Source organism: Vombatus ursinus, unplaced genomic scaffold, assembly GCF_900497805.2.
Source record: "Vombatus ursinus unplaced genomic scaffold, bare-nosed wombat genome assembly UNPS02014816.1, whole genome shotgun sequence".
Classification (NCBI taxonomy): domain Eukaryota; kingdom Metazoa; phylum Chordata; class Mammalia; order Diprotodontia; family Vombatidae; genus Vombatus; species Vombatus ursinus.
Window position 1 is genome coordinate 139,852 of NW_020954594.1, and position 22,165 is coordinate 162,016.

Sequence of the window (22,165 nt, forward strand, 5' to 3'; positions counted from 1 at the left end):
ATTTGGCATAGAATCTTGAAGTTAAAGCTAGAAGAATCTTAGAAACTCTCTAGGCCACACTCTCCACACATATTTTACTGATGAGGAAAGTGAAGTCTGCAGAGGTAAAATCCAAGGTCAAACATTGATTAGTGGCTTAGCTTTAGAGATTAGTACTGTTTCTACTGTCCTATGACATGAAGAAGGTACAGTCATGACAAGTCAATTACTTTATATTAAAAAAAAGAAACAAACCCAAAGGAACATTTTCCAATGGCTATAAATTATGCAAAATTCCTTTGATCTTTCAACCTGATTAAGGCCATCTTTACTTCTTTGTTCCTTAGTGTGTATACCAGGGGATTCAGCATGGGTGTGATCATTGTTTGGAAAATGGCCACAATCCTATCCATAACATGTTTTGAGCCTGGTCTTAAATAAATGATAAGAGCAGGCATAAAGTAAAAGAGGACCACAATGCAATGGGAAGCACAGGTCTGGAAGGCTTTGTGTCTGCCCTCTGCTGTGTGGATCTTCAGAATAGCATGAACAATGGACACATAAGAAAGGAAAATCAGGAAGCAACAGCCCGAGGCCACCACACCAATGTTGACAAAGATCACCATCTCATTGACTGAGGTGTCTGCACAGGCCAACTTGAGAATGGGGGGTGCATCACAAACATAATGCTCAATTTGATTGGGACCACAGTAGGGCAGGTGAAAGGTCAGGGCAGTCTGGGCTGCTGAGTGGATAGCGCCACTGAGCCATGTGCCTCCAGCTAGAAGGGCACACATTTTACCACTCATCCTGGTAGCATAGCGCAGAGGATAAGTGATGGCCAGGTAGCGGTCATAGGACATGACTGTGTAGAGGAAACACTCAGTGCTTCCCAGGCAATGGAAGAAATAGAGTTGAGCCACACAACTGTGAAATAAGATGGCCCCGCCATCTGGGGAGAGGAGACTCATGAGTATCTTGGGCACAGTGACAGTGGAGAACCACATGTCAATGAAGGAGAGGTTGGCCAGGAAATAGTACATGGGAGTGCGGAGGTGGGAGTCCACTTTGATCACCAGCAGGATGAGGAGGTTCCCTACTAAAGTGAGTGCATATATCACTAAGAAGATCCCAAACAGGGGTGTCCCCAGTTTGGGTGCGTGGGGAATCCCTGTGAGGATGAATGTAGTCACAAAGCTCTCATTCCCTCTGTCCATTTAGATAATTGGACTCTTTTCCTAAAAAGGAAAAATTATTCAATCAATTGACAAGCATTTTAAACACCTACGAGTCATTGTACTAGGCATTGGGAATACAAAAAGAAAAAGAAAATAGTTCCTGGACTCAAGAATTTTACACCATCTTGGAGAAAATAACATATAAACATAAAATTGTATAGGGAGATGAGAGCTGACATTCTCTACACGTAACTTACATTATCACCCCATCTTATCCCTTCTACACATCCATTTTTCTTACTTATTTTCTTATCAGGTGCTAAGTCAATGAAAGGAGTCTTAAAAATATTGTCTCTTAATTAAAATTGGAACAACTCTTTCTTTACTTAATCAATTCTAGGCCACTATCCTAGTTAAATAACATTATTTTTTAAATATACTAGAGAAATCTTTTCCCACAACTTTTTACTCATCTCAGTACTAAGCTCCCTAATCTTTGAGGCTTAAGTAAGCATTAATTTATTATATACAATTTATTAGCAATGAGACAAATAATGAAACAAATACATAAATAATTATTTACAATACATGAGGTCTGAGAAAGATCATAGCTATAGTCACTTCTGACCATCTCTGATATATCTGACTTTTCATCAGTACAGGAAATACAAGACCATTCTTCACTTCTCTCAGAACATGAATTAAAATTTCTTATCAAGAATTTTCATTTTTCTTCAAAAGATAAGTTAAAAATTTATCTTGAGAAAAAAGCTCTGCCATAAAGATAGAATACAAAAGGCAATAATAAATAAAAATTTTTCTGAATGGAAATTGGAAGCCTCATTGGGATTATTCAAAATCAATGTTTGGATTTTTTCCTGTTCTCCCTTTTCTATCCATGTTAACTTTGAAATTCCTAGGGATTTGGGCTGGGGGAACAGAAAAAGATCGTGGTAGTAAGAATTGAGTATGATAAATGGAAGAAATCAGAGGTGAGAAGGTAGGTCGGTGGGAATAATAGGAGCCATGGTGAACAGAACAATGGCACTTGTGAGCCAAAAGAAATATCTGGAGGGTATACTTCTCATCTTGCATGGCAAAGATGGCACACAAAGAGTGTTTCTTTTACAGGTTCTTTCAGACATTGCATGGGGAAATTATTAAGATGGGGAATATTGGGGCAGCTAGGTGGTGCAGTGGATAGAGCTCCGGCCCTGGAGTCAGGAGGACATGAGTTCAAATCTGGCCTCAGACACTTGATTTACTAGCTGTGTGACCCTGGGCAAGTCACTTAACCCCAATTGCCTCACCAAAAAGAAAGGCAAAACAAAACAAACAAACAAAAAGATGGGGGGATATTGCTGAAATCCTGAGAAAGCATTGGTAGGAGTCAATTTGGAAACAGGGGAGAACTACACAGACAGATAGAAAGACAATAGACAAGGAGGCATCAGAGAGCTAGCTAGAAAGAGGAAAAGGGAGGAGGAGGAGGAGAGAGAGTTACTGTTACCACTCTTTGTGAAGAGAAGACTTTCCCAAAGGAGACTTCATATTACCGGTTGTAATTACTAGGAATTTACATTTTACATAAATTGAACTGAGTCACCAATTCAATAGTTTCTGTTTTATTTTCATGATTCTTTGAATAAAATTCTTCCTTGATGTTATGAATTCTATACACAATTAGCAATTGTAACTTCCTGGTACTTTTTCCAGTACCAGGGAGTCTTAGATGCAAAAGTGACATATATATCATTTATTAATAAAATCTGAAATTGCAAAGCACAGGGTGAAATAATCAATTTGGTATATGACATTTCAATGCTGGAAAAACTCATGAGAACAAATAGATGAATGTCTGCAAATATAAATAGAATATTAAAGGGCAAATAATCTAAACTCTTCTTATAGGACAAAGGCATTTAAGGCATCAGTTGTGGCATAGAAAAGGGATCTAGGAAATTTTGTATCATGTCCCAGAGCTTTCTGACCTCAGTGTCTATGAACCTTTGGTATCTCATGAAAAAAATGAAGGTAATAATACTTATACTATGTACCTCACATTATTGTGTGGAAAATTGTTCATATACATTAAGGAACTTAACAAATGTGATAAATATGTGTAGGAAATAAATATTATAATGTTGAGTGCCTGAATATATGTTGATGTGTTTCTTCAGAAAATAAGCAAACAGAAACAATTATCCTATCTTTGTGCAAGGCCACATGGCTCCTGTACTTGGAATTCTGTGCCCTGAGTCTAATTTGCTATAACTCAAGACAAACACATTGGAACTAGAAGGTATGTCTGCAACCAGAATCAGCTCGGTGTGGTTGAGTCTGATTTCCAAGGAGAGGCTAAAAAGATTAGGAATCTAGGGATGTGTGATAGCTGAGAAGAGTTAGAGCAACATCTATAAATTCATAATGGAAATAGTTTGAACATATACTTAGTCAATAAATCTTTACATATACTCTGTAGAACACTGAATACAATCTCCTCAAATTAGTAACACAATTCAAAATAAAATAAACCAATACTTTGTGTAGTGTGTACAATTAATTTTTTGAAAGTCATTTTCCTAAGAAATAATCAATCTGAAATATAAATGGGTTCAAAAGAAATTTAGATCAGTTCGTGGACAATGAGTGTTGAAATACAACTTAGACCTCCCTTAGCTCAATTTATTCATCAAGTATTTGAAGAAACAGAGGCTGAGTGAGGTTAAGTGATTTGCTTAAAGACATGGGTGACATTGGCTAAAAATACCTGAGTTCAATGTCACTAATGCAGAAATTTATTTTGCATGAGTACATATATTTGTATTGGAATCTATTATTTTGTCTGCTCCATGGATGAGGAACTTAAAGGTGAAAGTGAAAGAATTTGCAACTGAAAATAAAATAAAATAGAATTTTAAAATATTTTTAAATCCTATCACATAAAATGTAATTAGGGGAATTTTTAACAAAAAAAAATGCAACATAAAAGAATAAAGACCTGAATATGAGTCCTATCTCAGACCCTTGCTATCTGTGACCCTGGATGAGTCACTTTCTGTGTGCCTCAACTTCCTTATATCTAAAGAAAATAATAACAATTGCCTCATCTGTTTTTTTTTTTGTAAGGATCACTACATTTAAAACACTCCATAAATTCTTTCTTTTATTATATGTGCATTGATGAGCCTTAGGCCAGAACTGGAAAGGATTTTAATGATTACATAGATTCCTGTCCAACTCTTTTACTTTTCAGCTCAGAAAACTTTGGATGAGAAAGTTAATATCACTTACCTAGGATCAAACAACAAGAAGCAATAGAATCAAGTCTCAAAACCAAGTCTTCTGAGAATTGTGACTCCACGTCCTTTGTTCCTTCTCAATATACCACACTCAGAGGATTAGAGAATCCGGATATTCTGATTATGCATACAATGCCCTTACTACAGCACCATTGCAGCCTCTCTAGGTGGCAGGAAATTAGAATATTTTTATTTTATATCAGTTAGGATAGCTAAGCATATTGCTTCATGTCATTGGAAGAGACAGAATCCTGGGTATGAATGATCATGGACCAAAAACTGTATAGCAATTCTCCTATTTTTATTTTCTAATATCTCTCTTATTCCTATTCTGGCAAATATCCATCTTTTGTCCTCCCCTGGGATATTCTCCATTCCCTAAACTGGTTCTTAGAAAAATATTGTGAGAAAATCTTAGAAGAAAATTAGGTACTTCAAATCTTCAAAAATGCAACTGAGCATAGAAATCATGGTCTGACCAGAGCAATAGACTAGGACAAATGTTGCCATTATTGCAATAGTGCCATGAGTCAAGTCCCATGCTGAGTTGAGTTTTTAAAACCCCAAAATACACAAGTGATGCTACCAGGTCCAGGATTGTGTAGGGAGAATGCAATTTTACATCTCTACTTGCATATAATTGAATGTGGGTTATGCCAGTATGTAATTCCAGAAGTCTAGAATAAGGAATTTGACAGGTGAGGAGAAATGAAGACAGCTTTGGGTTAAGGGAAAAGGTTTAATAATCTTAGTGGAAACAAAACTGTAATAGGTATCGGTTTTCTGGAATTCTAATTTTAACCCTCAGTGAAATTATAGTGCATGGTACTAGGTTTTAGGTAGTTGCTTGTCCCTCGGATTTATGGCAAATAACAATAACAAACACATATCAACAAAAACAAAAATATATAATGGAGCAAATATAATGTTATGAAAAGTTCAGCAAAATGGAATTGCACTCATATGTAAGTTTTCTCCAAAGGAAGTAGTTCTCTTGTTTCTCTGATTTTCCCTCTATTTCCTGCATTCTTCTTTTTTTCTCTTTTCTATTCTTTCAAAATCTCATCCACTACCATGGTGTCTACTCAATGTGTATAAACCCCAAATCCGTATCATCATTCATTACTTCTTTCTTTCTTTTTAACCTCCCTATTGGGCATCCCTGTCTGGGAATCTCGCCACCACTTAAAACTCATGCCCAAAGCTTAGCCTAAGTTGACCAACTTCCAACTTTTCCAATTTCAACCTGCCTCCATAATATCTCTTGATTCCATCCATTCTTTTCAATCCTGTTGCAATCATCCTAATTCAGGCCCTCATCCATTATCCCTCTTCTACATTATAGTAACAAACCTATGACTAGTTTGCCTGCCTTCATCCCTTCCTACTTACATCCCACCAATAAGCCCAAACTCTGCATATTGTTGATTCAGTAGTACTAATGCAATTTTAATTATATCATGCCATACTCCAATGCTCTCCATCGCTTCTAATTATGTATACAATAAAGCCTATATTTTGTAACATGAAATTTAAAGGTCATAGGGAATGAGGAGCCTTAGATAGAATTGTCCAGCTATATATCTTTATTTCACAAGTGTCTCATCTCTTCTACTCTCTGATAATGTTTAAAAAACAATAGTGTTGGGGCAGCTAGGTGGTGCAGTGGATAGAGCACCGGCCCTGAAGTCAGGAGGACCTGAGTTCAAATTCAGCCTGAGACACATAACACTTAATAGCTGTGTGACCTTGGACAAGTCATTTAATCCCATTGCCTAGCCAAAAAACAAACAAACAAAAAAGAAAAAAAGAAAAAAAAATAGTGTTAGATTCAAAAGACCTCTGTTCAAGTCCTATCTCTAACACATGATCCTAGGCAAATCATTTCATCAATCTGAACTTCTGTTTTCCTCATTTGTAAAAACAAAAAAATAATACTGTTAATGCATATTTCACAGGGTGATTGTCCAGAAATTGGATTGAAAATTTTAAACTTCCTTAAAAATAATGCCTAATAATTAACTATTTGATTTATGCTTTTAAATTCCTTGAGGTCAGGAAGTATATCCTATTCATTTTGCATTATCCAGAGTACTTAGTACAATGCCTTGCCCACAATATTTATTTAATAAATGTCTTCTGAAGAATAAGGGAAGAAGGAATGGAGGGAGGGAGAGTGGAAGGCAGTGAATGAATGACTATATCCACATCCTTTTTCCAATGAGGAAAACATGGGTTTTCCCAGTCCTTTGCTACTGACCTGCCGGATGTAAACTCTGAGTTAGGAGGTACACTTCAAAATCTAGAAAAAGGTGAAAGGGAATAGTTGCTTCTTTGTAATGAAGGTTCCTCCTAAGACCAAACTCCAAAAGAATAATAATGGAACCAGTCTCTCCTCTCCCCTCAAAGTATATAAGCCTAAACTGCCTTAATCCCACAGGGATGTGATTGCCCTGAACTCCCTTGGTGCTCAGGAGAACAAGAGGAAAAACAACTAAGATCTAAGTGTTTACACATTTGCTCTACATTGGATTATTGATACTTATACATGTATATTTTATTTAAAACATGACTGTTCCTTTAAGAAAAACCAGGTTTTATGAATAATTGTCTTTGTACAATTTGTACATGAAGAATTTAGGAACTTTTTTCAATAAAAATGTGGTTCTGGTGTCTAAAGATGCTATAATTTAGTTTGATCCTCAGTCTCTTTGTGACTCCTCCTTTTTTCCCCAGAAGTAATTTTTAGTCATAGACAGAAAAGGTGCCAGTGTGGGGCAACAGGAGGTAAAGTTTTTCATTCTCACTGTTACTTCATGTTTACTGTGCAAACGAAATGTTTCCAATCTCATTTTTGAGCCTAGGAAAGTGTAAAGCATGCAACTTCCTTAGAGGGAAAATACAGTATACAGACCTGAATTCTTCCATATACCGACAGGCCACTGTTGACATGGTTAACAATGAAGCAGGCACCTTGCTGCCACTAATCATAGAATTCGAATCACAACACAATAAAATTACAGTCACAAAATCAGAGTGGAAAGGAATGGCAGATATTATCTAGTCTAGTTAGGATTTAAACAGGATTCCTCCCTGAAAAATCTCTAAAAGGTGATAAATCCAACATCCAACTTTTTTTCTAAGCTTTCCAGGGAAGAAGAACTCCTTCTTCTCAAGGAAGTTCATTCCAATATTGCTAATAATTTATAAGGCTTTTTTCTCCCCATTACAAGTTAAATTTATGGCTGTACAATTTCCATGCATTTCTACCAGTTCTGGCTTTTTGGACTAAGCCCAACAAGAATAATTCATCCTTCTAAATGTCACCCTTCTTATTCTTAAAGATCATAAAGACAATTTTTAGCATTCATTGTTACAAGATTTTGAGTTTCAAATTTTTCTCACATCCTCCCTTCCCTCATCCTAAAATGGTAGGCAATTTGATGTAGGTTATACATGTGCCATCATATAAAACATATCTTTATTTTAGTCACAGTTGTGAAAGAAGAAACAGATCAAAAGGGAAAAAAATATGAAAAAGAATAAAGTAAGGGGAAAAAGTGTGCTTCAATCTGCATTCAGAGTCCATCAGTTCTTTATCTGGATCTGGATAGCATTTTTCTTTGTGAGTGTTTTGTAATTGTTTTGGATCATTGTGTTGCTGAGAAGAGCTAAGTCATTCATAGTTGATCATCACACAGTGTTGCTGATACTGTCTAAAATGTTTTCCTGGTTCTGCTCATTTCACTTTGCATGAGTTCATACAGGTATTTCCAGGTTTTTCTGAAATGTGACTGCTCATCATTTCTTATTGCGCAATAGTGTTCCATCATATTCATATACCACAGTTTGTTCAGCCATTTCCCATTTGATAGGCATCCCCTCAGTTATGGTTTGCCACCACAGAAAGGACTGCTATAAATATTTTCGCACATGCAGGTCTTTTTCACTTTTTTATGATCTCTTTGGGGTGAAGACATAGTAGTGCTGGATTAAAGGTTGTGCACAGTTTGATTGCCCTTTGGGCATAATTCCAAATTGCCCTCCAGAATGGTTGAATCAGTTTATGCCTCCACCAACAGTACATTGTGTCCCAATTTTCCCACATTTTTTTCTCTAACATTTATCCTTTACATTTTCTATCACATTAGCCAATCTGACAGATGTGAGGTGGTACCTCAGAGTTGTTATAATTTGCATTTCTCTAATCACAAGTAATTTAGAGCATTTCTTCATATGACTATAGATAGCTTTTATTTCTTCATCTCAGAACTACCTGTTCATATCCTTTGATCATTTATGAATTGAGGAATGATTAGTATTCTTATAAATTTCACTCAGTTCTCTATACATTTTAGAAATGAGGCCTTTAGCAGAGATACTTGGTGTAAAGATTGTTTTCCTTCTAATCTTGGTTGCATTGGATTTGTTTGTGCAAAACCTTTTTAATTTAATACAAACAAAATTATCTATTTTACATTTTAAATGCTCTCTATATCTTGTTTGGTCATGAATTCTTCCCTTTTCCATATATCTAAAAAAATAATTTATTCCTTGTTCGCCTAATACGTTTATGATATCACCCTTTATGTCTGAATCATATGCCCATTTTGTTATATGGTGTAGGACATTGGCCTATACCTAGCTTCTGCTATATTGTTTTCTACTTTTCCCAGTGGCTTTTTGCAAATAATGAGTTTTTATCCTAGAAGCTGGGGCATTTGGCTTTATTTCTAGGTTACTGTGGTCATATACTACTGTGTCTTCTGTACCTAACCTATTCCACTGGCTCACCACTCTATTTCATAGCTAATACCAAATAGTTTTGATGATTGCATTTTATAATATACTTTTAGATCTGGTATAGCTAGGCCTCCTTTTTTGCATTTTTTCATTAATTCCTTGGTATTTTTAACATTTTGTTCTTCCAGATGCATTTTGTTGATTTTTTTCTAACTCTATAAAATAATTTTTGGTAGTTTATTTGGTATGGCACTGAATAAGTTGATTAGTTTAGGTATAAACATTATTTTTACTATATTGCCTCAGCCTACTCATGAGCAATTGATATTTTTCCATTTGTTTAGATCAGACTTTATTTGTGTGAAGAGTGTTTTGTAATTGGGTTCATATAGTTCTTGAGTTTGTCTTGGCAGGTAGCCTCCAAACTATTTTATATTGTCTCAGTTATTTTAAATAGAAATTTTCTTTCTATCTCTTGCTATAGAGAAAGAGTTTTTTCTTTGGTGAATTTTTGTACCTCTTTTTTCATTTGGCCAATTCTGCTTTTCAAAGTATTCTTCTCTTTTTTAGATTTTTGTGCCTGTTTTACCATTTGGCCAATGCTGTTTTAATATGTTATTTTATTTAGTATTTTTAGTGCCTCCTTTACCAAGATGTTGACTTTTTTTCATGATTTTCTGGCATCATTCTCATTTCTCTTGCCAATTTTCTCTACCTCTATTACTTGATTTTTAAAATCCTTTTTGAGCTCTTCCATTTACTGAAACCAAATTATATTTTTCTTTGAAGCTTTGGATATTGCAGTTTTGATGTTATTGTCCTCTTCTGAGTTTTTGATCTTCCCTGTCACCATAGTAATATTCTATACCCATAGTAACATATATTATATATATTTTTCTGTTGTTTGCTCTTTTTTCTAGCCTGTTTCTTGACTTTTAGCTCCATGATAAAGTAGGGCTGTGCATCTGGAGTAGAGGGGGACTTGTCGCAAGCTTCAGGGTTTTTTTTTTGGTGCTGCTGTTTTCAGAGATATTATTAGTTCTTCCAAGGTGGAATGATCTAGAAAGAGGTCTGTTTACTACTTTCCTGTATTGTGCTCTTGTCTGTGAGTGACCATAAGCACTCATTCCCACCCTGAAACTGTCACCAGGGTCCTAGCTCCTTTGCAGATCCAAGCTCTGTTGTATTAATGCTCCTTATGACCCTGGAACTGAGATCCAGGACTGTGACACAGATCTATGTATGGAATGCAACAGAGTCCTGCCCCCGGTGCCAGCAAAGGAACTCTTGTAATCTCCTTCTGATCCTTTATTGTCCCCCTCTTAGCATCTGTGGGCTGAGAGGTCCATAAACCTTCACTGCTCCCACTGATTTAGTTGTCTTCAATGCCTGCTTCTGATTTCCTGAGGCACAGTCTGCACTGGACTGAGCTTTACTTTCAGCCTGATCCAACGGAAGTTTCTTGCTGACTTTCTTAGGTGTCTTGGATTGAAAAAAAATTTCCCCCACTCTTTTGTGGATTTTACCACTTCAGAATTTATTTTGAGTCCTTATTTAAAGTTGTTTGGAGGGGTTCTAGGGAGAGCTTAGGTGAGTACCTGCTTTTTCTCTGCCATCTTGGCTACCCAAAAAATACTTTTACAATAAAACAAATAACCAAAAAATGGTCATCCCTTTAATTTGCATGTCAATTTACTTTTAAACCAATTTCCTCTCAATTTTTTCATTTGCTTCTCTATTTATAAGACTAGAGAAGTTAAGTCATTTGTCAAAGGTTATAGAATAGATTAAGTGCAGGATCAGAAAAGTAGCCTGTGTAAGGTGCTGAGCTTGAAGAGGAGATTTGAGTTGAAGACATAGGTCTACTACTTATTGATTATGTGATATTGGACAAATCACTTAACTTCTACATCTATAATTGCTCAGATAAATCCACGATATCATTTCAATCAATCAATGAACATTTATTAAGTGCCCACCTTATGTCAGGAACTGGGTTAAGGGCCAGGAATACAAATACAAAAGAAAAAAAAATAGTTCTTGCCTTTTTAGACTTCAATCTAATGAGGGAAGATAATGATGATGATGATGGTGATGATGATGATGATGATGATGATAATAATAATAAATGACAGCCAACATCTATATAGTTCTTTCTATGCACTGGACATTGTACTAAGTGCTATGAAATTATTATCTCATTTGATCTTCACAACAACCTAGCAAGGTAGGTGCTATTATTATCCCCATTTTACAGATGAGCAAACTGAGGTAAACAGGTGAAGTTATTTGCCCAGAATCATAGTGTCTGAGGCTGGATTTGAACTTAGGTCTCCCTGACTTCAGATAAGGTGCTCTAATCACTGTGCCACCTAGGTGCTTCCTTATATATATATTAAAAAGTTTCAAGTGTTTCTTCATTTACAAAAACACAAACAGAAAAGAAGATAGCTTCCATTTCACGCACACACACACACAAACACATGAAGGATATATATTATATTATGTTATCTATTCAATATATATATAACATATACTATATTTTATATATTGTACAAACTGTGTGTATGTATGATGTTTATGTGCCATTTTTAAGGTTTTTTTAAGTTTTAGGGGTTTTTTAGAGTTTTTCATATTTTTGTGAGCTTTTCATATCAGTAAGTGAGCCATTTTGGTTAAAAGATTTTTTATCTTCTATAGATTTGATCCTGCTGTTTGAAGTTTCTCTTTTTAATATGATTTATAACATAGATTACTTTCCTTTCCCTGTATCCTCAATATTTTCCTAATGATGAACCATTCTTGTATCCCTCGAGTAAATCTAACTTAGTCATGATGAATACCAATCTGGCTAGATTACTGCAATCTTTTTTGCTAAAATTACTTGAAAATGTTGCACATGTTACTTGCACATGTTGACTCCCATGATAAACTGTTAGCTCCTTAAGAGAAGGAACAGTTTTTTTTCTATTTTCTTTGGATCCTTAGTATCTAATAAAGTACCTACCACATGGTAAGAATTTAATAAGTGCTAATTAATTATGATATTGACGGATAGTTCTCTTTCTTTGCTTTACTCTCCTTTAAGTTTATTTTCATTTCAAAAAGGAGATGAATAGAATGTTTTCTTTCTCAATTTTTAGTAGAATTTGAGAAATTGTTTGTTGATTTTTAATTGATTGACAAAATTCACCTGTATATCTCTCTGATCTATAGTAGTTACTCAGTACACTAAAGATACAAGGAAAAACAAAAGATAGCCCTTACTCTTAAGGAGCTCATAATCTAATGAGGGAGAAAAGATATAAACAAGGATGTATAAACAATGTATATAATAGGAAATAGTGAACAGAAAAGAGGCACTAAAATTAAGAGATATTAGGAAAAAATTCTTATAGAAATTGGGATTTTAGTTGGGACAGGAGGAAGCCAGGAAATCCAGGAGGCAGGAATGAGGACAGAAATATTTTATGCGTAGGGAACAGCCAGTAAAAATTCCCTAATTTGACAGATGGGATTTCTTGTTAGAGGAGACAAGTGTCACTGGATCTAAAAACAGGAAAGTATAAGGTATAAAAAGACTGAAAAGATGGGGAATCCTAGCATATGAAGGACTTTGAATGTTAAAGGATTTTATATTTGATCCTGGAGATGATATAGAGTCACTGGATTTTGTTGAATGGGGTGTGGGAATTGGGGCTGCAAAGATGACATGGTTGGAATTGCACATGAGGAAAAAAAAAATCACTTTGATGGCTAAATGGAAGTTGGACTGGAAAGAGAAGACATTTGTGGCAGGCAGACCATTCCACAGGCAATTGCATTAATCAAAATGAGGAAATGAGGGCCTGTACCAGGGTGGCAATAATGTCAGAGGATAAAAGGGGATCTATGTAAGAGAAGATACGAAGGAAAAATTGTCATACCTTGACAACTGATTGGATATCAGTGGGAAAAGAATGAAGAATCAAAGATGACAACTAGGTTGCAAGGTGATTGGGAACTTAAGAAGTGAAAAGGTTTTTAGGGGAAATAGTTCAGTTCTGGACATGTTGAATTTAAGATTTGTCTGGGTTTCCTATTGGAAATCTCCAGTAGATAATCAGACATCTGGATCTGTAGTTCAGGAGAGTGCTTAGTACTAGCTAAGTAGATTTGAAAATTATCAGCAGAGAGATAATAATTGAGTCAATGGGAGCTGATGAGATCATCAAGTGAAATAATCCATGCACAGATCATCACCATCTGGGGCTTAAGTCCAAATCTAGCCAATCACCTCTTTTTTATATAGTCTAAGAGGTAAGAACAGTATTACATAAAACATGCTTAAGACATGGGCTCATAGAAGAACCACATGGTAGGCTGGATTTGGCTCTCAGGTGATGGTTTGCTGACCCTGGTACAGAGAGAAAAGAAAAGAGGACCCAAGAAAAATCTCTGAGAAACATCTACAGTTGGCCAACATGACCTGGAACAAGATCAGTCAAGACTAAGAAGTGATCAGACAGGAGAACCAGGAAAGCATAGTGTCCCAAAAATCCTAGGAGATTAGATTATCAAGGATAAGAGGCTGATCAACAGTACCAAAGGCTGCAGGGCAGTCAAGAAGGATGAGGCTTAAAGAAAAGCCATCACATTTGGCAATTAAGAGATCATTATTAACTTTGGAGAGAGCAGATTTGGTTGAATGATGAGGTTGAAAGTCATATTATAGAGTTAAGAACAATGAAAGGAGAGGATATGAAGGCACCTGTGGTAGGAGGCCTTTTCTAGGAGTTTCGCCACAGAGAGGAGAAATTATATGGGGTAACAATTAGTAGGGATGAATGGATCAAGTGATGATCTTTTGAGGATGGGGGAGACATGAGGCATATTTGTATGCAGTAAGGAAGTAGACAGTAGATATATAGACATTGAAGAAATTGAGAGAGGAGGCAATCTGCTGTATAAGACAAGATCTAATGGGTTCACTTGTGTATGTGGAGATGTTTGCTTTGGCTAGGAGAAATGTTACCTCAGCATTGAAAGAGGTGAAAAGTAGGAGATAATGGCAAAAGGAATCTGGATGATATGAAATAAAGAGTAGAAAATATTGAGCAGGGGCACAAGGGGAATGGGATTAAGAAATCAGAAAGTGAGCGATGAGGGTGGTGATCTATAGGAGGAAATTTGTTAGTCCTTTAGGGAAAATTTTGGAAAAATTTTCAGTCTCAATCAAGTCATGATGTCAGGGTCATAGAATACTTTAATCCATTCATATTTAAAATTTGATTATTAGAATTGCATTTTCTTCCACTTATTCATTTTGTATTGAATTTATGTCTCCTCATCTTTTAAGCTACTGCTTTCTGACTACAATTAGTTTTCCTTACACTATTATGATGCTAGGCTATCCACAGAGGCTCTCCCTCTACTCTAATTCTCCTGGTTAGCCTATCCCAAGTTCCCTGAATTTGCTTAAATTTGAATTTCTTTTTTCTTGATTTTGTTTGTTTTTGTGTCTTCCCCTTTTTTAACCTTAATTTTTCTCTGCCCTTGTAAGCATGTGACTGAATGTTTTCTCTCCTCCTAACTTTCTTTCAATCTTTTATTTTTGCTGTGCCCTTTTCCAAAAGGTTTTTCTTTGGTTTGTCCTCTATTTCTCTCCTACTTTCTTATGAATTTTACTTCTTGATTTGTGTCTTATACCATATTTGTACCCTCTATTTTTCTCTATCCCTAAAGTAGAAATTCTTAACTACTATATTTAAAATCCTTCCTGTATCCTATTTCCATGTTTGTACATTTGTAGTTCTTTCCCTATCCTCACTATTTCCTGTTATGCCTCAATCATAAAAATATTAATTCAAGAAGAAGTAATGTTCAAATAGTGACATTAAGCTAGGAGTCACTCTGTGCCACAACTCAAGAAACACAATCTCACTTCTTCTCCATTTTATCATTATCACACTTCATTCCAAAGGCCAGTATAACACATGCTCTGGTACTATTTCCCAACTTCTGCTGACATTACCAGATTGCATTCAAAGAGGGCAGTGTCTACTGTTCTTCATGAGGTTCTAGGGGTAACCTGAGTGGTTAGAAATGATTTCTAGTACTATTGCACATGAGCTCTTATATACCATGTTCTCAATGTTAATTAGCCACCCAGAAGAGATATTTGCTTATGTAGTATATTAAGAAAAGTTGGTTCAAAACATTTCTCCAAAGACTTGGGCAGCCTCTTCCACAAATAAACAAAAAGTCTCTGAGGACAGTAGGCTAGAGAGGATGTGTGACTAAGGGGCAAAGAGCTACTTATTTTCAGAAAGAAGTCATGTTTTGCTTCATGGAGTCCACATGAGGTTGCCCTGATGTATCAATGGCATTTTTCTGGGTTCTGAGGGTTGGGACTCCCATTGAATCTTGAAGTTGTGCTTCTCTCCTCCCAGAAAAAGCTTCACTCCCTAAAGCTTCCTTTTCTCGCTATGTCAAGTTCATTCTCACTAAGCTCCCATTTGGATACAATTTTTATTACAAGTCCAGTCTCTCTAATGATATAGTCAAAGGTGTGGAGGAGGGAAGGAATATGAGACTCCCTCCGAGCTCTTCGTGTGGTTTCTATCCCCTGGTTACAGATACAAAGGTCTGACTTCTCAATGTGCTCCTAAAGCTTAATTGATTTCATGATCAAAATCTTTTTTCTAATATAGCTAGGCCCAGAAAAGTGTGTGTGTGTATAGGTATTGGTGTCAGTTATCAGGTCTAAGAAGATCATCTTTTTAGTTACATTAATTAAGGGTAGAAGATGAGATACACTTCTTATACCAGACCTGTTCACTTGTGTACTGTTCACTTGTGGACTTGTATAGGGCAAATTTCCTGCTCCTCCCTGTCTCTTAAATACACCTTACTCTTTTGCCAAAGTATCACTTATCCCTCCCACAAAATAATTGATTCACTTACATGGAGCCCTAGAATTTAATCCATAGAGTATCAATTTAGCTTTTCTTCTTTCCCTTCTCTTAATTCTTTAAATTCCTTCCAATCTTTAGATACTTAAGTTTTGTTTTGTTTTTTATCCCTTAATGACCTTTCTTTGTTTTTTCTTTTACCCCTGCATTCAATCTTATTTTTTAAATGTTCCCCTATAAACATGAAAGAATTGATCTCATTACTTAATCATTTCTTCAAGATTTTACTTAACTTCCCTGAAATTTTATTATTTGGCGCATCTGCAAGTTAAATATTGTTCTGCATATTGTCTGAACTTAAAGTATTAATAATGTAGATTAAACTCAGAAGTGCATATGCATACATTTCCCCCCTCCCTTCAGACCTCTGTTTGCCAGTACCCATCTGTATTGCTCTGTAAATATTGCCTGAGATCAACAGGAATACAGTAGAAAGTTCAAGTAATGAAGTCATCACCAGACTAGAGGTCTGGTGACTATAAGCTAATAATAATAGCCATTCATATAATGATTCAAGGTTTACAATGTGCTTTACATTCATTAGTTAATTTGAACCTCACAATATCCCATGTTGTAGCTGTAGCTAAATTTGGAGGAATTCATCAAATGCCTCTTTTTGAAGGACAATCTTTTTTTCATTTATTATTAGGCTCAGTTTTGTAGGATATATTATTTTGGGTTACAACTTGTCCCTTTTTGCTATTCAAAATGTCCTATTTCATCCTTTGCTCTGATTTCTCATGACTGTGATATAATCCTGAGTTATTTGAATAGATATTCCTTCATGCTGGAAGATCTTTCTCCTGACAACTGGCAGCATTTGTTGTTTGTTATTAAATTTGTGATATTGGCCTGCTTCATACCTTGTATTTTCAAGAATGAATATTTTTTCTGGTGTCGATCTTTGCTTTCAGTTAATCTCTGTTCTGTTGTTTTTATTCAGAACTCAACAATTTCCTAATTATTTGCTAATTATTTCCTGGTGTGTATTATAGGATTTTTGTTTTTTTAATGTATTTCTGGGAAGCCTATTAATCTTAAGTTATATATACACATCTTGTCTTGTAGGTTGCTTTGTTTATGTATATAATTTTGTGTTTTTTTTAACATTGTTGTCTTTTGATTTTTTCTTTCAGATTCTTTCTCACATCTGCATATTTTTTAAATGTCTATTTTACTTACTAAGCTTCTACTTTTTGAGGGAATGTCTGTCATATACTCAAAGTTTTACTGTTTGTTTCATTTTTGCTTCAACAACTTATTTCCTACTTCATACTAGTCTTAATATCTTTGTTCAATAATTTATTTTACTTTAGAAACATCATGATGTGTCTTTCTGTTGTTACATGTAGCCTCCTTAGGAGGCTACAGATTTCTTTTTTTTTTTTTTTTGTTCTTGGAATTATGTTTCATTTCCTTTCGTTGTATATTTGTCCATAGTTGTTTGGACTCTCTTTTTTTTTTAACTCATCCTTCAGTCTTTCTGAACTTCTCTGTTGAATTATCTGCATGTAATAGGTCTTGTACTAGGTTTTTATTTTAACTTTCTCTTTTGACATTTCAGTCTTTAAATATTGTTCTTATAATACTGGTAACTTGTCCCTTGATTCCATTACTATCTTTGAACTTCCCTTTTAACTGCTAAATAGACACTCATGGATGGTAGCCATCTACTACCATATATCAAGGGTTGTCTGGGTCTGACCTAGTTCCTGAGTGAGTAAATGCTGAGAGAAGAGGAGAGATCCAAAGTACGTTTTCAAAACCATTTCCTTTGGGAATAAGCTCTTTCTATTCAATCTTAAGGCTATATGTGCTGATCCATACTGCTTGCATCTTTTATTCATTCCCTTCTACTTGTTATTCATGGTGTGTGTGTGTGTGTGTGTGTGTGTGTGTGTGTGTGTGTATGTGTGTGTGTACAGAATCTGCATTTTACTTTTAATAGGGTTTGCAGTCGGTGAATTCAGGCTGAGTCACCATCATGGGAGATGGAGAAGATCAGGCAAGATTCTTCAGGTCCAGAACTCAATCCATTCTATCATCAAGCTTCTAGCTGACACCCAGAGTTCAGTCTGCTTACCCTTGATTAGGTGTAAAATGTTCCATATTGAATCTATTATGAGTCACAATTAGAATCTGTAAACAGTACAGAGTGACACAGGACACCCATTTTCTTTTCTCTAAGACTTTTCAACATGTTTACATGGTCCAGAGAAGCAAACAATGGGTGCTTATCTGATGGAGCTCTATTTCTTTGTTTAGAAAAGACTGGTAGAGAGGACTATCAATTTAATCTGAGTTGACCCAAGTAAAGCATTCATTAAACATCTACTATGTGTATGACACTTTGCTAGATTCTGGTGATAGGAAGGTAAAAGTAGAGTCATCTGAAGGTAATTGTATAACAATAAGCTTCCACTAAAGCCATCACTAAATACCTTATTGATTACTATTGTTGTTGTTCAGCTATTCAGTCATGTCTGATTCTACATGACACCATGGACATTGTCCATGGGGTTTTCTTGGCAAAAATGCTGGGATGGCTTGTTATTTCTTTCTCTAGTGTGCCGCATTTTTAAGATTTGGAACTGAAACAAATAGGTGTTAAGTGACTTGCCTATCGTCAGACAGCTAGTAAGTGTCTGAGGCTAGATTTTAACTCAGGCTGTCCTGACTCCAGGTCTGTTGCTCTATCCATTATACCATCTAGCTGTCATTATTGATTACTAGCACTATGGATTTCAAATTCCATGCATATGGAGCACAAGTACCAGCAGGCTTTGCCAAGTTGGAAAGGTTTCATGTGAACTGAATATGTATCATTTGAGGACCACCTAGCTAATTTCAAGAAAAGCTCAACACTAAAAAATTGGGCATCCACTGTCAAATTTGGTTATCCAAAACATCTCTGTTTACTAATCCTTAGTACCTAAATAATGGAAGCATTGCATTTTTTGTCCTGTAGAAACTATAATGATTTGGCTATTCTTCCCAATGATATCTATTCATGCTTGTCCATCCTAGGATATTCTTGTCCATAAGGTCCCAACAAATTTACAGTAAGGAATCCACTCAAATACTAAAAACCATATCGAAGAAATCAGGAAGTTGCAAGCAAGGAAGTTACAAGTCTATATTCTTTGACAAATCACAGCATTGAGTATCAGGAATGAACATCTCTCTAGTTTTAAAGTTATCATTTTAGAGCCATTAAATCTTAAAAGTCAAAGAAAAGTAAAAAATCCACTCTGGAATGGGGGTTCTTAACCTGAGGTTCATGAACATGTTTCTTTTTAAAAATATTTTGTTAAATGTATTTCAATAGAAATGGTTTCCTTTGTAATCTGTATGTTTTATTTTCTGCATCTAAAAGCATTTTTCTGAGAAGGGGGCCCAAGGTTTCACCAAACTGCCAAAGGGATCCATTATACACAAAAAATTAGAAGCTTCTACTTTACAATGTTATGCTTAAAATCGCATTCTAACCTCATTACTCTCTTAGAGAATAATATCCTCCTTTAGGACTGCTACTGTATTTCCATTATGAGAAAGCTGAAAACAGACTAAGAGTAGTCTCATGACTACAAATAGTGCTTTAAAAGTAAACAAAATGAATATTTTCTATTTTTGTCATAATACAAAAATATGGTGGTACACTGGCCTGATTTTTTTTGTGTCTGTTGGCCTCTATTAGATTTTCAGAACCTTATTATACACAAATGATTACTCACCCCAAGAATAAGGAATTGTTCCCTATTCAAAATAAAACTTCCCTGGATTGGTAGCATGTTGAGTTCTTCCCAACCTCAGCCCTGTATCACTTTATAAAGTTTATAAAATTCTAATTGTGACCCCTAATAGTTTCGCTACAGAACCTGTTACATGCAATCAAGGGTAAGCAGACTGAGCTCTGGGTGTCAGCTAGCTGCTTGATGATAGAATGCATTGAGTTCTGAACCGGAAGAATCTTGCCTGGTTTTCTCCATCTCCCATGATATGATTTAGTCTGGATGTATGTCAGTAATTCAGTTTTTCAAATTTTTCTCTTCTGCTAGTCAGATAAGTCTGTATTTATATAGGGTAGAAAGACCATTAAGGCATAGGGAGACAGTGGGTGGAAGATACAAAAATGGAAGGTGAAAGGATATCACATACAAACTTTACCTACTTTAAGTTTGCCTAAGACAAGCATTGACTTTTGCTACCCAGAATACATAATTCTTCAAAACTCTCTAGGCCTCAATCGCCACACATTTTACTGATGAGGAAAGAGAGGGCAAAGGGGTAAAATCCAAGGTCAAACATTGATTTAGGGGCTAAGCTTTAGAGATTAGTACTGTTTCTACTTCCCTATGTCACAAAGAAGGTACATGACATGTACATGACAGGTACATAGTCATGCCAAGCCAATTACTTAATATAAAAAAAGAGGGGACATTTTTCCAGGGGCTATAGACTATAAAAATTTCCCTTGATCTTTCAGCCTGAGCAAAGCCATCTTCACCTCCTTGTTTCTTAGTGTATATACCAAGGGATTCAACATGGGTGTGATCATTGTTTGGAAAATGGCCACAATCCTATCCACAGCATGTATGGAGCCAGGTCTTAGATAAACAATGAGACCAGGCACAAAGAAGCAGAGGACCACAATACAGTGGGAAGCACAGGTCTGGAAGGCTTTTTCTCTACCCTCTGTTGTGCGGATCTTCAAAATAGCTCGAACAATGGACACATAGGAAAGGAAAATCAGGAAGCAACATCCCGATGCTACCACTCCAATGTTAACAAAGATCACCATCTCATTGACTGAGGTGTCTGCACAGGCCAACTTGAGAATGGGGGGTGCATCACAAAGGTAATGCTGAATCTGGTTAGGGCCACAGTAGGGCAGGCGGAAGGTCAGGGCAGTGTGGGCTGCTGAGTGGATAGCACCACTAAGCCATGTGCCTCCAGTTAGAAGGGCACAGATTTTCCCACTCATAAAGGTAGAATAATGCAAGGGATAAGTGATGGCCAGGTAGCGGTCATAGGACATGACTGTGTAGAGGAAACACTCAGTGCTTGCCAGACTATAGAAGAAAAAGAGTTGAGCCACACAACTGTGAAATGAGATGGCCCCACCATCTGGGGAGAGGAGACCCATGAGTATCTTGGGCACAGTGACAGTGGAGAACCACATGTCAATAAAGGAGAGGTTGGCCAGGAAATAGTACATGGGAGTGTGGAGGTGGGAGGCCACCTTGATCACCAGCAGGATGAGGAGGTTCCCCATCAAAGTGAGTGCATATATCACTGAAAAGATCCCAAATAGGGTTGTTGTCAGTTCGGGTGCATGAGGAATCCCTCTAAGAATGAATGTAGTCACAAAGCTCTTATTCTTTCTCTCCATTTAAATAATTGAGTCTTTTCCTAAAGAAGGAAAAATCATTGAGTTAATGGACAAGCATTTTTAAACACCTACTATGTGTAAACCATTTTATTAGGCATTTGGAAATACTAACAGAAAAATAAAACAGTTCCTGCACTCAAGAATTTTACACTATCTTGCAGGAAATTACATACATACCTAAAATTGTAGCAGGAGATGAGAGCCAATATTGTCTACATGTTACCTATATGATCATGCCTCCTTTTACCTTCTATTCATCCATTTTCCTTATTCATTCTCCTGCAAGGTTCTAAGGCAATCAAAGGATGTGTTTTGGTATTTTATCTTAACTAAAATTGCAACATCTCCCTCATTACCACTAGCCTGTTTATTAATATTTATTAAATACACTAGAGAAATCTTTTTTTTTCCGTAACTTTTTGCTCATCTCAGTACTGAGCTCCCTAATCTTTTAGGCTTAACTAAGCATAATTTTATTATGGAAAAATTATTAAGAATGAAAGAAATAATAATAAAGCACATAAATAATTATTTACAATATATGAACTCTGAGAAAGATCATAGGCATAGTCACTTCTAACCATCTCTGCTATGTCGGACTTCTCATTATTTCTAGAA

General features: G+C 35.9%; 2 protein-coding genes across 2 annotated transcripts; both read right to left on the reverse strand.

Annotated features, from left to right (window-relative positions):
- Nucleotides 1-263: 263 nt before the first annotated feature.
- LOC114023033 (olfactory receptor 10G9-like) lies at nucleotides 264-1,196 on the reverse strand. Its single transcript, XM_027835523.1, has one exon. It carries the CDS (start codon nucleotides 1,194-1,196, stop codon nucleotides 264-266), a length of 933 nt encoding a protein of 310 aa, XP_027691324.1.
- Nucleotides 1,197-20,614: 19,418 nt separating this feature from the next.
- LOC114023034 (olfactory receptor 10G4-like) lies at nucleotides 20,615-21,547 on the reverse strand. Its single transcript, XM_027835524.1, has one exon. It carries the CDS (start codon nucleotides 21,545-21,547, stop codon nucleotides 20,615-20,617), a length of 933 nt encoding a protein of 310 aa, XP_027691325.1.
- Nucleotides 21,548-22,165: the final 618 nt, after the last annotated feature.